Consider the following 16,522-nt stretch of genomic DNA (forward strand, 5'->3'; position numbering starts at 1 on the left):
TTCCATTACAAAAAAAGTTTAGTGGCATATTTATAGTCATAAACTGAAATACCTGTACAGAAGTTATACAATCACTGTACTCCATGTACTCCTTCCTACATCCTGTGAGTCACTAAGGCAGTAAAGTGTTATCAGCCAAAAGTGTCTGTGCCAACACTGAAGTGCTTTGGACCGCCAGGTGTGTCTTTTGATGCTCAGGCCCTATCTTCATGGCCCTTCAGACTCAAACTGGCCATTCTGCACACATCAGTGCACCAGCAGTCATAACTAACAAGACTGTAGCCTACATATCTGTCAAACACTCATAACAACAGATTCATTCAAATTCATACTATAACATAGGTGTTTAATATAATGAAAATACATCATAGGCTGTGAATACAATCATACATACAATAATCTCTGCCAATATATATATAACAATTCTGCTTTCATTCATATAATTACAGTACAGGTTATGATTTATGAGATCATTCTGGCTGGTGATTTTGGGTTTACAGGTAAGGTCACCAGCCAGAATGATCACATAAATCATAACCTGTACTGTAAGAGCATGTGGAGCCAATCAAATTAATGAATCTCACGGTCAATGCATTAGAGTTGGCAGCTCTGTTGTACACATTTCATGTCATCACAGTTTTTTGGTACAGAATGCCTGAGTTTCTGGTCTCTATAGGGACGGTCTCATTGTAAACACTCCTATTTTCTAGTGATTACTCTCTGTGTTCTCCTGTCCTTGAAAAGGAAAAGAAAGACTGCAGCATTTACGGCACACTGAATGTATCCAAATGAAGACACGCCATAGTTCTCATATAAGAGGCCTCCAATGGTAGGGCCAACTGTGCGCATAAGGGACTGCACTGAAGCACACAGCCCCATCATAGTGCCTAGAGGGAGAGGGAGAGCCGAGGTACATAGTAATACTCACATAGCATTCTCTCTCTCTCTCACACACACACACACACACACACACACACTCAGATGCATAGAGAAGCATGGAACAACTCTTGATGTAACAGGTATCCTAGCGACTGTACTGCTCGTCTTGCATGACAAGCCTTTGTTAAGGCAGGCTGATTAAATGCTGGACTGTGAAATAGCCTGGGGGTAAACACACACACTCACCTGTGTCTGATGAGGGTATGCTCTTGGTGAGCATGCTGTCTGTGATTACATTGAACATACTCAGGGAGAACATCATGGGAATGACAATAAGACTGAACTGGAATACATTGGCCATGAGTGCCTGCAGAACAACACAGAAGACAAAGAGGTAAAACAATACACAATTTGTGTAAGGATGTTGCATAAGGCAAGACACAATGTACATATTTAAAGTATGCCATTTTTGTGACAAATGATAAAAAGCTCAAATTCAGAAAAGTTCAGCTGACAGCAGAAAGCACTTTTGTGTCATTATATGCTCCACTTGCAGGACAGGTTCTAAAAATGCCCCCTGATTCAATTTTAATGGAATTGAATTGGGGACGGAGAACAGAGCCGACGCTGTGTTCTGGCCGAGCCCTGGGGTTACGGGGAAGAGAATGAATGGGCCAGTCAGTGACGTTTCCTGTGCACAGATGGGAGCTGGCCTGCATCTTACACATGGGACTCCCAACCGACGGCTGGTAGAGCTGATGTGTCTGTACATTATGTAAGCCAGATAGCTATTCACTATTAATTACTAGTCAATTGATCAGTTACGTAACTAGTTTAGTCAATAAACTTTAGAAATCATTTGTTTTAGTGACTAACAAAAACTAAAGTCATCAATGGCACTCACCTTGTATATGAGTCTATACATGCTCATAGTTAGTCTGATGTAAACACTTTAGATACGGATACTTAGATACTGTAAAGTACTACTGTATATGAATGTAATGTGGTGATAGTGCTGCTGCATGTGTATCTATTTACAATGTGGTTGGGACACACTATGCTAACCCAAGTGTGGGGTACTCAGGCATGCTTACCTGAGCCAGGCCCACCAGACTAGACACCCCAACAGACAGGAGCAGCAGCGTCTTTTCAGAGTATCTGGCTGTCATGCGTCCTATCACAGCCCCCTGCATGACCTACGTAAGGAGAGCAAGAGAAAATGCAAAGTACATGAAGGATTCATACTTCAAATAAACCGTCTGCTGTTTTTAGTGAAGTCCTTGGGAGGACCTTGCGCTAGACTTCACAAGTCATCTGATATTAGCTTGTGCAACAAATGACTAAAGTTCTTATCTTGTGACCTTCTGAAATACATAGGAATACACCATTAGACATCCACAAACCTGCACTCAAAGACAACTTTCATGAATGTATGTGTGTGTGTCTTTGTGTGTGTACATTAGTATTTGTATACATATACAGTATATGTAGTAATGTGTGTGTGTGTGTATACATGTATGTGTGTGTATGTGTGTATAGGGGGTGGGCAGGGTAAACCAGAATAGGCTTTACTTGAGCAATGACAAAAGCAGCGGGTCCTGGGAGTTGGCTCTGTGGGCCAAACCTGTCTAAGTGCTACCGCAGAGACGTCACTCAAGAGGCTTATCAGGGCTGTCTCTAAAGCACCTGCGCTCCCTCTGAAGTCTCCTGACTCATGCGACTTTTGCTCCTGGTGACTCATTCTCCCAGTGCTTTGGGAAAACTAGGTGCTTTACTTGTCCACATATGATAGCATTGCTATGCATTTCGTCACTAAATCTTTCTTACATTACATTACATTGTTCAATTCTGTAAGTTGAACCAATGACAAAAGAATGAATTATTTATATCCCTTTTAAATGTTTATAAATCCTACCCTCAAACAGCATAATCATATAAATTCCATCATATTTTAGGACCATTTTTGTTCTGTGTTTTTATTTTGTGATATCTTGTTATATAGTAACAAGATATATGGTAAACTGTGAGAAACAATGTTGGAGAGCTTACATTTTCAGACCACTGTCCTAATTGAGAGTGACTCAGAGAAGCTATTAGCTAAAGCCCAGCACTGCTTACGCACTCTTGCAGCAGCCAGCCCTTCATCCTCCAACGGCCATAAACACGCCACTCCTACACATTCTGTGAGCGTGGATTACAGGCACATTCAATAGACAGCTCAGTGGAGCAAAGGCAAACTTCAACCAGCAGACCAAATCAATCAAATCAACCCAAAGCCACTAGCCCCAATTCAAGCGCAGCACAAACACAGTGAGTTTACAAACAGAAGGACAACGCAATAGATGGGGGTTGTGGTTGTGGAGGGTGGCTTTAGAAGAATACTGCATGAGACCTTCTACTTAAAACAATCGAGACATGCTCCTTCTGTAAACTAAATTTTTCACTTCAATTTGTGAAATATATTTGTGTGTGTGTGTGTGTGTGTGTGTGTGTGTGTGAGAGTGAAAAGACTTTTGAAAAGGATTTTGTCAGATAAACAGCTCCTTCAACATCCTATCCGATGTCAAATATAACAGAGCTTGCTGAGCCTACTCATATGGTGGTCTGGAAAGCGTCGGCATGTAGTCTGTGTACCATTCTCCCTGCTGTGTTAGTAAACACAGGCTTTCTGTGGAGTTGGACTGGAATGCTGAATGCTGGGGCTGGAATGTCGGTGCACATGACTAGTACTACAAAGTCACTGGCAGAGGAGGAGTCAGGTAAACACCAGGCCAATGACATCTGAATACCCTAAAAGTATGTGCCAATGTTATACAAGAGTTAAGAAATGGCTCAGAAGTGGAGGCTAAAAATATGGATGGCATTCCACTGCCCTATCACAATATTTCACGCGGTGATACCATGGAGGTTACCATGGAGATTTCATAAACAAGTTCATGTGAACTTCCCCGGCAATTAGAAAGAATTCTAATTCAGCTGAGTAAAAGTGAAGCCGTTGTAGTCTGAGAGAGCTGGACTCCCTATCTAACTCACTCACTGTGCCCACACAGAGACTGCTGTGCTACAAGCAACGTGGGAGTAACCGACCCAACAAGCAGTGCTTTCTTGTCTTCCATCACACTGGGCAGGGTCCAGTGTGATGGAAGACAAGCATGCATGAATTCCAGCATGGACACACAACACTAACGTAACATAGCACAGACATGTGACCTGAGATTTGATTCTGTGGTAGGGTGCCCTAAAATACAGATTTGTTCAGAGCTACAACTTGCAACTTTCTACCACCATTCCAACACATGGAATGAATGGCTTTTTTAAAACAATTAAGTCACAATTTAATATCGCTAAATGATCTCCTTTAATCAAACCATTGCTATTGTATCTTGTGAGGCGTAAGTGTGGAGAGTGGTGATATGCTGGCGAGGTCACATGGGATCTATGGTTTCAGATTATTGCATCATGATGAGATCAACCCCTGCAACAGTGCCTGAGTGACAGCCAGGCCTGGGATGCCACGAATGCCCACCGCTGACTGCATTAACTCTTATAGCCAGAGACAGAGTCTCCACTCTGATGAGACACCAAAAGGGAGATAAAGCACTTTTTATTACCCTATATGTTGCTTGAGGCCTGCTAATTTCCAACAGATTTGGCTACCAAGTAGGAATCTGTCCCAAGGCTATAATGTGGTGTCGGCCTACATGCAAAATAGTTGTTAAGAATGGAAGGTCCTGGCAAACAGGAAATGTATGACTTCTGCCAGTTCTCTTTGCTGAAACATAATGTCATGGAGAGTCAAATGAAGGTCGCTGCTTACCATCTGCATCACCCCAAAGTAGGCCATCAGGTAGCCATTCTGCTCAGGTTGCAACTGGAAGAAATTGATGGCAATGACGGAGAACATGACCTGAAAGATACCTGTGTCAGGGGACAGAACGAAGAGAGAGACAAAAGAGAGAAATGAAACACACTATTCAGAACAGATAGTGAGAGCTCTGCAGCTAATCCCAACCCTCAAAACGACCAAAAATACATTTGAACGCTTAGTTTGCCTATTAAACAAAGGAGGCTTTTGAAAAAGTCCCCTAAAAGTTCTGGAATTTGGACTGGGCTGAGGAGGGCAGGGCACACCCAAACAGCGTCCGACTGGGGAGCTGCTCCCCCCGGCCCTGTGACACATGTGTTTCCATATTCTCAAGCCATGTTTGCTCTCTAGGTGTGTCTCTACAAGTGAGCTTTTTCCTCTAGTGGTTCTGAGGTCAGAGGATGGAGAGGGAGAGCGCTCACTCGCAGGGAAAAGGGCTGAAGTATTTCCTGTTAACGCACAAACTCAAGAGCCCTTCACTGTTATGACGAAGGGCTTTATTTCTAGCCCTACTGGTGTGTGTATGTCTGTGAGTGTGTGTATGTGTGTGTGTGTGCGTGTGTGTGTGTATGTGTTTGTGTGTGTGTGTGTGTGTGTGTGTGGTGCAAAGGTGAAGCAGACATAAAAGATGAGTGTTGAAATAAAGAGAGAAGTCTGTGTCTGACATCCCCATCACTTCTGCACAGGACCACTGATGCGGTTTCCTGCCAAAACAAACATAGCTACACGAGAGGAAGAGGAAACTCATCTAGTCCCTGGCAGATGTCTTTAATACAGTATCTTTGCCTGGCTCAGCCTTGCCAAAAGACAGCTCACATTGGATGGAAACACTACTTGGAAATAACAAAGGGCATCAGATTTGTGCATCTGCACTAATATATTGTTGATTATATTTTCCAAACAGCAGCAGTCACTGTTGTGCTATGACACTGTGATGCTGTGCAGTTTCTATTGTCAGGATAGTGCTTTGAACCACTGTGCTCTGTGATGCACTTCCTGCACTATGCATACTTCATATGCCTCATTAACATTTCATAATGGGTAAGGGAAACAATGTAACTCTATGGGTGAGTGAAACAATGTAACTCTATGGGTGAGTGAAACAAGGTAACTCTATGATCCACATTCTTCCAAGAGAATGCTAGTCACCTGAGGGGAGGCCAGAGGTGATTTTGACGATGAAGGTCTTCGCCACTCCAGGGTACTTCATGAGCCTGGTGATGTCACCCAGGTTAAAGATGGAGCGGTTCTCTGAAAGCAAATGACATCACACAGGCCATTGACCTTCTGGTGAGACATGTGGAAACGCTGTAAAAAATGATGGGCTATCTCAAAGCGTGCCGTCAGATTTGCTTATCAGAGTCTTACTGTTATTCTGGTCCTGTGCACTCTGTGCTTTAGTGTGTTTGGGGATGAATTTCAAAACCAACAGCAAACTAATAAAGCTCCCAACAACAGCAGTACAAGCAGCATATCCCTCCCTGTGAAGTAGAAATACATCACACTAGCCATTAATGCATGCACCTCTCCTGCTTTAAATTAAGCCACATTGCAGTTATATCTAACACATTACATTGTACAACGACAAATTGTTCTTTAAATAATGCAGTAACAGAGATGTCACCATAAATTTAGAACCTTTTGCATGAATAATGACCTACTGTAATGTGTTCAGGAAGCATTATAATAGAATAAAGGCCTGAATATCTCATTTAATGGGAACAAAATGTTGAACATACGGACCTTTTTCATAGAGGTTAAAACCATCCTAAGCACCAATGTATTTGTACAGTGTTCACTGTATGAGCCTGGAGACTCGAGCACATAATAGTCCACTCAGAAGCCTGCCGAAAGAATGCCCAGAGCAGAGAGACTGAGAAAAGACGCCTTTGTGTTTAGTTGGGACTAAAAATAATTGAGAAATGTGAGAATCTGTGCCCCACACAGTCTCTTGAAAAGGTCAGTGAAACCACCATATGCATTATTCAGAGAGAGAATCAAGCCATACAGATGCACCGAGGACAATGAGAGAAAGAAAGAGAAAATAAGAGTGAGAGAGAGAGCTTGTGAGAGAGAGAGGGAGAGAGCTGGAAAGAAATCCCCACCAAAATAAACTTTTTTGTTGTGTGGTAGAAAAGGCCTGACTCACTCAGTCCAATTGCACAGAGAAAAACAGAGCACTTAACTGTTCTTATGTCATATATGGCAGCACACATTTGTCACACTAAACACCGTTAGGAAAGTTGGACCCACATCCAACGCTGCCTCTTCACCCCCAAAACACATGTAATGTGATCTGTAAAACATATTTAAGTTGGCTAAACACACACTGAAAAACAAAGACAGGGCTTGTGCTTGTGTTCCCGTCCTCATTTTCTGTAAGTGGGCTTGTGAGAAAAACAGATAGGCTTTCTTCATCAACACAGTCTGGCCGTCACCGAGGAAGTGAGAATGCTTCAGGAATGAGTCACTCCGGACACACACACACACACACACACACATGCGCGCATATGCATGCACATAAATACATACACACACATACGCACATGCACATAAATACATACACACACATACACACACACACACACACACACACACACACACACACACACACACACACACACACACACACACACACACACCACACACACACACACACACACACACACACACAGCCTCAGCTGTGGCCCATACCACAGCCATTACCACTGTGACTGTATGGGCCCAGGACAGCTGTGAGTGACAGACACTGTAAGGAGATACCAAAGAGCCTGACCAAGAGAGTGTGTCCGTGTGTCTGCTTGCATGTCTGTGTGACAAGAGGGAGTGTGCAAGTATCCACGTGTCTGTGTGTGTGTGTATTCATGTGACAAATTGTGTTTGAAAATCAAAATTCACTTGCACATCAACTGTGCACCACACTATCCCCACACAGCAGAAAGACATCCGGCGTAAACATGTGTGTGTGTTGAGGTTAGCTACATGCAGCATGTGTGTGTTGAGGCTGCAGTGATGTGCGGGATGGGAGAGGCGGGGGCGCAGTGAGGTGAGGGAAGCCAGCGCTACAACGCTACAACCTCCGTCTACCACACACAGCCTGCTTACACACACACACACACAGACACTTATAGTCCAAGACGGGTATATACACACACACACACACACGAGCTGAGTATTGCTGAGTCCAAATCCCATCACTCAGCTTTACTCAGTTCCTCACCAATGAGCAGTGACTTTCTACTAGGTATGAGGAATTAAGTGACTCAGTGCCCAAATAATGTCAAAATGATTTACACAATATGATGAACAGGCGACAGTGAGACTCAACAAAGAGAGGATGCAGGCAAGTTAGTCTTCATGATCTTACTAGAGCTTTCCGACGGGTCTGAATGTGAAAGACATAAAACAGAACTCAAAAGGAACATTTCTACTTGGCTTTCCCTTTCTCTTCCGATGTCTGCGCCAATCCCTCCTCTTCCATGACACCGGAATGAAATTTCAATCAAGTCATATCCTCGGGAAGCCAACACAGCACCCAGAGAGAGAGAGAGAGAGAGGGAGAGAGAGAGAGAGGGAGAGAGAGGGAAAGGTGGGGGGAGCCACCTCACGAAAGGTCTCTTTATATGGCACTCGGCGTGATAAAGAGAGCTTGGCCTGTGTGTCTTGTTCTCTGTCAGGGCATGTTGGGACTTGTCCCGTGCCTGCTTCCCCTCCTGGCCACATGAATGGGCTATTTTGTTCAGCCAGACGCCATTACAACCACACAGCAAACATCCGCAGGCCTTTCCTCCAACCCCTGGAGGGCCCAGCACACCTTTGTGTGCTCACCACTGCACCTGAGTTTGCTGCAGACAATGTCTGGAGTCTGGACTCGCTTCTCTCTCTCTCTCTCTCTCTCTCTCTCTCTCACATACACACACACACACAGACACTCACACACACACACACACACACACACACACACACACACACACACACACACACACACACACACACACACACACACTGTGTGTGTGTGTGTGTGTGTGTGTGTGTGTGTGTGTGTGTGTGTGTGTGTGTGTGTGTGTGTGTGTGTGTGTGTGTGTGTGTGTGTGTGTGTGTGTGTGTGTGTGTGTGTGTGTGTGTGTGTGTGTGTGTGTGTGTGTGTGTGTGTGTGTGTGTGTGTGTGTGTGTGTGTGTGTGTGTGTGTGTGTGTGTGTGTGTGTGTGTGTGTGTGTGTGTGTGTGTGTGTGTGTGTGTGTGTGTGTGTGTGTGTGTGTGTGTGTGTGTGTGTGTGTGTGTGTGTGTGTGTGTGTGTGTGTGTGTGTGTGTGTGTGTGTGTGTGTGTGTGTGTGTGTGTGTGTGTGTGTGTGTGTGTGTGTGTGTGTGTGTGTGTGTGTGTGTGTGTGTGTGTGTGTGTGTGTGTGTGTGTGTGTGTGTGTGTGTGTGTGTGTGTGTGTGTGTGTGTGTGTGTGTGTGTGTGTGTGTGTGTGTGTGTGTGTGTGTGTGTGTGTGTGTGTGTGTGTGTGTGTGTGTGTGTGTGTGTGTGTGTGTGTGTGTGTGTGTGTGTGTGTGTGTGTGTGTGTGTGTGTGTGTGTGTGTGTGTGTGTGTGTGTGTGTGTGTGTGTGTGTGTGTGTGTGTGTGTGTGTGTGTGTGTGTGTGTGTGTGTGTGTGTGTGTGTGTGTGTGTGTGTGTGTGTGTGTGTGTGTGTGTGTGTGTGTGTGTGTGTGTGTGTGTGTGTGTGTGTGTGTGTGTGTGTGTGTGTGTGTGTGTGTGTGTGTGTGTGTGTGTGTGTGTGTGTGTGTGTGTGTGTGTGTGTGTGTGTGTGTGTGTGTGTGTGTGTGTGTGTGTGTGTGTGTGTGTGTGTTTTGCTGAGTGCAGGTCCCCTGGCCGTCAGGCTGGCAGGATCAGAGCGCAGACAGCCCCTGCGGCCCTCTGACCTGTGTGGAGCCCGAGCCAGAGACAGACTGACTGGGCCCCGCCGGAGTGTCACCACCACTAACCAACCCCCTGGCCACACTCTCTCCAGCCCTCAGCCCTGATCCACACACACACACACACACACACACACACACACACACACACACACACACAGACAGAGCAAAACACACACATATGTGCACACACACAAATACACACACACATATATGCATGATTATACTCACACTGACACACACACACACACACACACAGACAGAGCAAAACACACACATATGTGCACACACACAAATACACACACACATATATGCATGATTATACTCACACTGACACACACACACACACACACACACTTATACTCACAAACACTCATACACACACACCCAAACACACGGACACAGAGTGCTAATTTACTGATGATGGGACTCCAGGCCCCTCAGAGGCTCCACTGGAGGCATTCTGGGAAAGGGAAGCATTATCTTAGAACAAACAAAAGTTCTTCTGAGTATCACGAGGAAGCCATTATAAATCAGGGATCTGTGAAAAACACTGGTAGCGCGCCGCACACAGACCCACACACACAAATTAGTGGAATCAACACTCCGCTGGAATGAGGATGGGCCTCCAACCACAGGCCTTATTTGGACACGAGGATCACGGCTTCCGTTTGACTTCATCAAAGGCCGAGGACAAAAGCTTTGCACACACAGACACACAAACACACACAGACACACACACACACACACACACACACACACACACACACACACACACACACACACACACACACAAACAGACACACACACACACACACACACACACACACACGCACACACACACACACACACACACAACACACGAACTAACAATAACACAGACAACAACAACAATACACACACACACACACACAGTACACACAAACACACACAACACACACAATAATACAGACACACAGACACACACACACACACACACACACACAGGGAGTATTCAGTGGATTGCCGTGGGTTTATCTTTACAGCTGCAGTTGAACCCTGCCCCTCTGACGGAGCGGAGCGGGGGAGGTCAGTATATGCAGGTGGCTTTCCAGGGGCTGTGGCGCTCCACCACAAAGCCAGCAGGCAGATCAAACAGAACACTCCCAGATTTTACAATTTCACACACACGCACACTGACAAACACACACACACACACACACACACACACACACACACACACACACACACACACAGACACACTGAGGCAAAGACCTCTGTGAGAAGGAAAGCCTATACTCAGAAGGAAAGCAGCTTATCAGTAATTACAGTGTTAAAACAAACATTTCATTACATCTAGGCATGTGAACCAAACGGATCAAATACTACGCGCACTCTGGAAACACCCTGTATAATACTGACACCCTCTCATTTCATTACTACATCACCTAGACACACGCCTCATATCACTGTAGATACAGTGAGTAACTGTAACAAATATTTCTAAGTTCATGTGATTGAACCGTTACATGTTGAGGGTGTTGCTACATAACAATCATATGAAAGTGTTAACTCTTAGGAGAGCCATGGGTCATTGAAATATAATCAAGTGTAGGCTTCAACCTCTGAAATACTTTGCTTGTGTAGGATTCGACCCAAATGACATTTGTCTGAAACATCCATGATCTCAAGAGAGAGTTGACGTACTGTACTATACAGGAGCTCCAGCCTCTACGCTATGTTCAAGTAGGTCTGTGTACATCATATTCTATACAGTCTATGGCGTAAACCGACAGGGCTATATACAAGTAGGTCTGTGTACATCATATATACAAGTAGGTCTGTGTAAATCATATTTTATACAGTCTGTGGTGTAAACCCACAGGGCTATGTGTGTGTCCTGAATGTGTGGTTCCTGGATGGAAAGGTACGGTTTCCAGGCCAACCCTAAGCCCTGAGTCACAGCCTCTTCTGTCACTCCCACTCGCTCTCTCTCTCACACACATGCACACACACAAACGTACACACACACACACGCACACACACACACACACACACACACACACACACACACGCGCACGCACGCACGCACGCACGCACGCACACGCACGCACGCACACACACACACACACACACACACACACACATTCACACACAGAGACGCACACACACACACACACACGCACACATACGCACACACACGCACACACACCATGTCAGCCAGACAAAACACTGAGGCAGAGCAGAGTATTTGAATAGCTCTGCATGAGCGCATTCTGATGCTTGCTTAGTGTATGACCATCCAATATCACTCATGACAAGAACTCATGACAGGTTATGGAAATGACTAAAAGTTTGTAGGGAGGGACAAGGAGTAAAATTCTCTTTGAGCTGAGTTTTGGAAAAGCTGAGTGCTATGTCTATAAAAATTGTATTAACTGTTGTTCCTGCAATGACTAAACATGAGAGTCAATCACTCCTCAATGACGGTAAACCCAGAGGACCACTGTCTACACATCACCAGTGAAACACATACCACACCAAAAAAGGGGGAAAGACAAGTGGAATATCCCACTAAAAGGCTTCATGGGACAAATGTCTCACAAATTCAGTTTCACTGACAACATGAATATATCAGTCTATTTTATTCCCAGTGTCCCCCGCTAGGATTTGAAATGACAAGTGGTTCACATCAAAGGAGCGGGTAAGTAGACAGCAGAGGCCAAGGTGAGGAGGCAACCTGGTTGAACCAATAACTGGAGAATAGGAAACCAGCATCAAGGTTCAGGCGCACCCTCACAGGGCCGGCAGCTGAGTTTACAACTGGGATTACAGGGCAGGCTGCAGCACCTCAGGAGTACTCTCAGTTTAGATTTTATTGGAGCCTATAACTACAAATCAAACACAATGCGCACACATACATAGTGGTTTCCTCAGTGAAGGCTTTGAATTGTTTGCATTATTGCATAATAAATCAGATTCATTGTTGACATTTGGGCCTACTGAATAAATTGGGTTCATTATAAAAACATCCTTTCCGATTGTATACAACTAAGTATGTGAATGTGCTCAAAAGCATACATTTTTCAAGTTTCAAATGACTGATGGCTCAGATCTATCTAGCATAATTCCTACAAAAAATAATTTTCTTCCCATGCACCAAGTTGCAATGGTAGGCTACCTGTGCTAGATCCATAGACTTGGGTCAACATGCTGCAGTGGAACATCATATGCTGTTTGCACATGTAAATGCATCCAATTTGCTTGGTTTCAGTTCAGTTGTTACAAACAAGCAAAGATTTTCGACTGCGGAACAACAGTAGTCTCCTCCTTGGATTAGTGCTCAAATATACATTACAATTCTAACACCAATGCACCCTCTAGTGGACACATACGTCACTGCTTCACATAAGCCCTGCTAAAAGCTACAGAATGTGTGTGTTGTTATTATCTTTAAGTAGCCTAGTTGTGTTTGACATTCCAGCATTCATTCTACTTCTTCAATATATTTAAACATTTTATCTGGAACTGCTAGGATCCATTCTTGGACGTATCCATTCTTACTAGTATTGTATGGTTCGGTTCCTACTGTACCACTCAGAAATACCTTTGACCCCCAACTGGACACAGACTCACAGCAGTCCACATACTCAGAGAAAAATGAACAAAAGTACATTGTATAGCTTATCTACTGACTCATATGTGCTGGTCAAATATGACCAGGACCCATCCTTCTTGCCACTCCTAAGATTTTGTTTGCCTTTTTGATTAATCATAAGCCATCATTCACACGTTTTTAGTCATTGCTTCCACTGGTAACCATTCAACATGGGAAAGTGAGCCTTTATCTGCCTTCCTTCCCTCTCATTTCTAGTTATGAGACACGTGAGACCTGACTAGTCGGACGCCAGACATATCCTACCACTGCTACGGTGACATTTTGACTGCTTAAGAAATGTAAACGCTTTACACACCACTATCAACGTTATGGCACTGATAGGAGGCTGCTCACATGCTACATCACGCCTTGTGGAGCCTTTTACATTTCCATGGTATGGTGCTGGACCAGAGAACTACATTGAAAATTGACTGCATTTATATAGCATTTATATTTTCCACTCCTCGGAGAACTCAAAGCACTTTACAATGTCATGCCTCACACTCACCCATTCACACACACAGACACACACACACATACACACACACCGATGGTGGGGGCTGCCATACAAGGCGCCAACCTGCACATCGGGAGCATTTTGGAGGCGCACAGCCTGGATGGCTTGAGGAAGTGGCAGGAGTGTTTATCTCTCCTTAACATGACCATACACCATGAACATGATCTGGCAGATGATATCAAAAGTAGCTGCTTATACAAACACATCTCAAAATGGAGCATATTGTATAGTGTGGCTGACATGTTTGTGTCAGGACTCACGATGCAGTTCTAGCTTACCCATAGCGTGTGCTGAGAGTGCCCCCTAGAGTGGAACCTGTGATCATCCCGATCCCAAAGCACAGGCCCAACTTGGCCAGAGCATCAGCCCTCTTCTCCGGCTCCGTCAGGTCCGCCACCACCATCTGAGTCCCTGCACAGCACAGCAGTGGCGTACAGTAAGATGAGGACTAGACAGGACAGTGCTGACAGGGTAGCAAACACAGCACAGCGCTGCATGTACTGTGCTTCAACTGGGATGCCTCAATGGGCAACACAACTAAATATGCACAACTCTTGCTGTTCAAGAGTACAAATTTACTCTACAAATTTAGGATGTCTTAAATCATTTTCATATTTACAGTATGCCTGATTATGAAACCTTGATCTGCAGGGCAGAGGCCTACATTGACAGCAGAATTGTTACATAAAACACTTTCAATAGTAAAATTCAACATTAAATGGAGATGTATGGGCAACATCGATCCAGTTTAACTAAGGCTACAATAGTGAGTGCTACAATACATGTTGCGGCACATGAGCACATTCAGTTACAATGAAAACTGAGACTCATCATACACCCTTAATATACTAACATTGTTATAATATTGTTAAAACATTGCATGCAGGTGAAATTATACAGTCAGTGAACATGCACTTCACCATGCGTAATGAAATAAACATCCTTTAGTGCAGTGCACAGTTTGCTATTTCTAGCATGGACATTACCTGGAAGGACATGCATGAACACTGCAGGGAGTTTGTGAATGAAGAGCATTGCAGTGCTGTCTGCCATTGCCAGCAGCACAAAGTAGACCACCGATGCCATGCAGGACACAGACAGAGCGGCCCGTGCCCCAAACAGGTCAGCAAACCTGCCAAACAGCACAAACCTCTGTCATCCAGACTCTCTAGACTGAGAGCTCATATTAATCATCTGAATCAGAGGCCACAAGGAAGCAGGTGACAGAGCTAACATTTTAGTTATTTAGTAGGCCTACAGGCACCATTCAGTGCTGCAAAACTTAAGCCGCACCGTGATAATTTTGTGGACAGTGTGGTTGGAAGCTACATGAGGTCATGAAGTGAGACATTTCTGAGTATGACATGTAAAGCACATTGAATGACCTCTGTGTATGAAATGTGCTATATAAATAAACTTGACTTGACATGTAAGTGACAACATTAAGGGTTTCTGTCAATGAATGAACTAAATGTAGTCCCACAGCAAACTTGATGAAATGACAGTGTCAATGTTTTCCATGCTGCAGCAGCAAGTGAGTTAGACTGGGGATTGAGTTCATTGAACTTTGACTCGATTATGTCAAAACACCTTAGCCTATCGCTTGGAGGGAAAGGACTCACTCACCTGCCAAATATGGGCCCTCCAAGGAGCTGGATGATCCCCACTGTCGTTTGAAGATAGCCAAACCACAAAGTATCAAAACCCAGTCTTTTGGCCAAATACTGTACAACAGTAAAGAAGAGTTATAGCTTTTAAGCATTTCATAAACCTGTGGTTTAGAGGACATTACACGAGTAAGCGCAATTCACCATCTTTGCAGCAACGATGAAATGAGATAAAACTGCGAAACATCGTAGGCTACTCATGGTTAACAACGTACTTACTGGTGTTATAGAGAACTGAAGGAAAAGCCATGTGATGTCCATAGCGGCTATCAGATAAGTGACCAAAATCACTCTCTGTTTATTTATGCCGGCCAGAGAATCCATCTTCTTGTTCGACTCCATCTCTTACTTTTCCTAGAGTGCGAAGCTGTGATCAAAATCCCTTCCCTCCGTTCAAAACGAAACACAAAAGTTTTGTTTAGGCCTACGGCTCGGGTTGTCTGCTGTCGCCTTATGGCCTATATAACTACTGAACACCGTTTGATTTAGACGTGTAACGTCACATTGTATTTAACATGTAGCCTATTAACAGCAATGCCAAACATTCTGAATGACGGTGCATAAATAGGCCTACTAAGGGAGAGGTGAGTGAGCTAGTGCCATTGGTGAACTTGTTGCACTTCGACACAGCTGCTATAAATCGACACAAAACTACTATTTGGTCAAATGTATCCTTAGTGCAGGCACACAATCTGTGTCACCAAAGCATAAACTACTATTCAATCATCTGAAGCTATCATGTCGTATTGTGTTCAGTTAATGATTACAATCCAATGAATAACTCTAACGAAAATGTCAGCTACGTCCACCTATTCCATAGATTCGGCTGAGAACTACGATGGCAGAGGAAGAGTGTTGCTGAATCTTGACTGTTACCTTTTACCGGTCAACGCTGTCACTTAGGTACAGTAGATGCATGCATATGTTTATGAACTCCAATACATAGGCTACCTCCTTTACGTTGCATTTGACAATTGTATTTTCCGGAATTGTTTTCTCGCCATCTTGGTGTTGGGTAATTCAATGTTCAAGTCCTCCCACTT

General features: G+C 44.3%; 1 protein-coding gene across 4 annotated transcripts; it reads right to left on the minus strand.

Moving 5' to 3' along the window:
- Nucleotides 1–329: 329 nt before the first annotated feature.
- Nucleotides 330–16,499, minus strand: slc22a18 (solute carrier family 22 member 18). Of its 4 annotated transcripts, none has more exons than XM_048262280.1 (11): nt 16,356–16,499; nt 15,699–15,833; nt 15,439–15,536; nt 14,799–14,944; nt 14,091–14,223; nt 6,113–6,225; nt 5,894–5,995; nt 4,697–4,797; nt 1,974–2,075; nt 1,126–1,246; nt 330–887 (listed from the first exon to the last, which is right to left on the minus strand). In XM_048262280.1, the coding sequence occupies exons 2-11, from the start codon at nt 15,819–15,821 to the stop codon at nt 700–702; spliced, it is 1,227 nt and encodes a 408-aa protein (XP_048118237.1). In that variant the 5' UTR covers nt 15,822–15,833; nt 16,356–16,499; the 3' UTR covers nt 330–699. The 4 variants fall into 4 exon arrangements, with proteins under 4 accessions (XP_048118237.1, XP_048118236.1, XP_048118239.1 ...); XM_048262279.1 differs by having other exon boundaries at nt 15,699–15,866; XM_048262282.1 differs by having other exon boundaries at nt 15,699–15,866; nt 16,431–16,495.
- Nucleotides 16,500–16,522: the final 23 nt, after the last annotated feature.

The sequence above is a fragment of the Alosa alosa genome, chromosome 14 (genome assembly GCF_017589495.1).
Source record: "Alosa alosa isolate M-15738 ecotype Scorff River chromosome 14, AALO_Geno_1.1, whole genome shotgun sequence".
NCBI classification, from domain to species: domain Eukaryota; kingdom Metazoa; phylum Chordata; class Actinopteri; order Clupeiformes; family Clupeidae; genus Alosa; species Alosa alosa.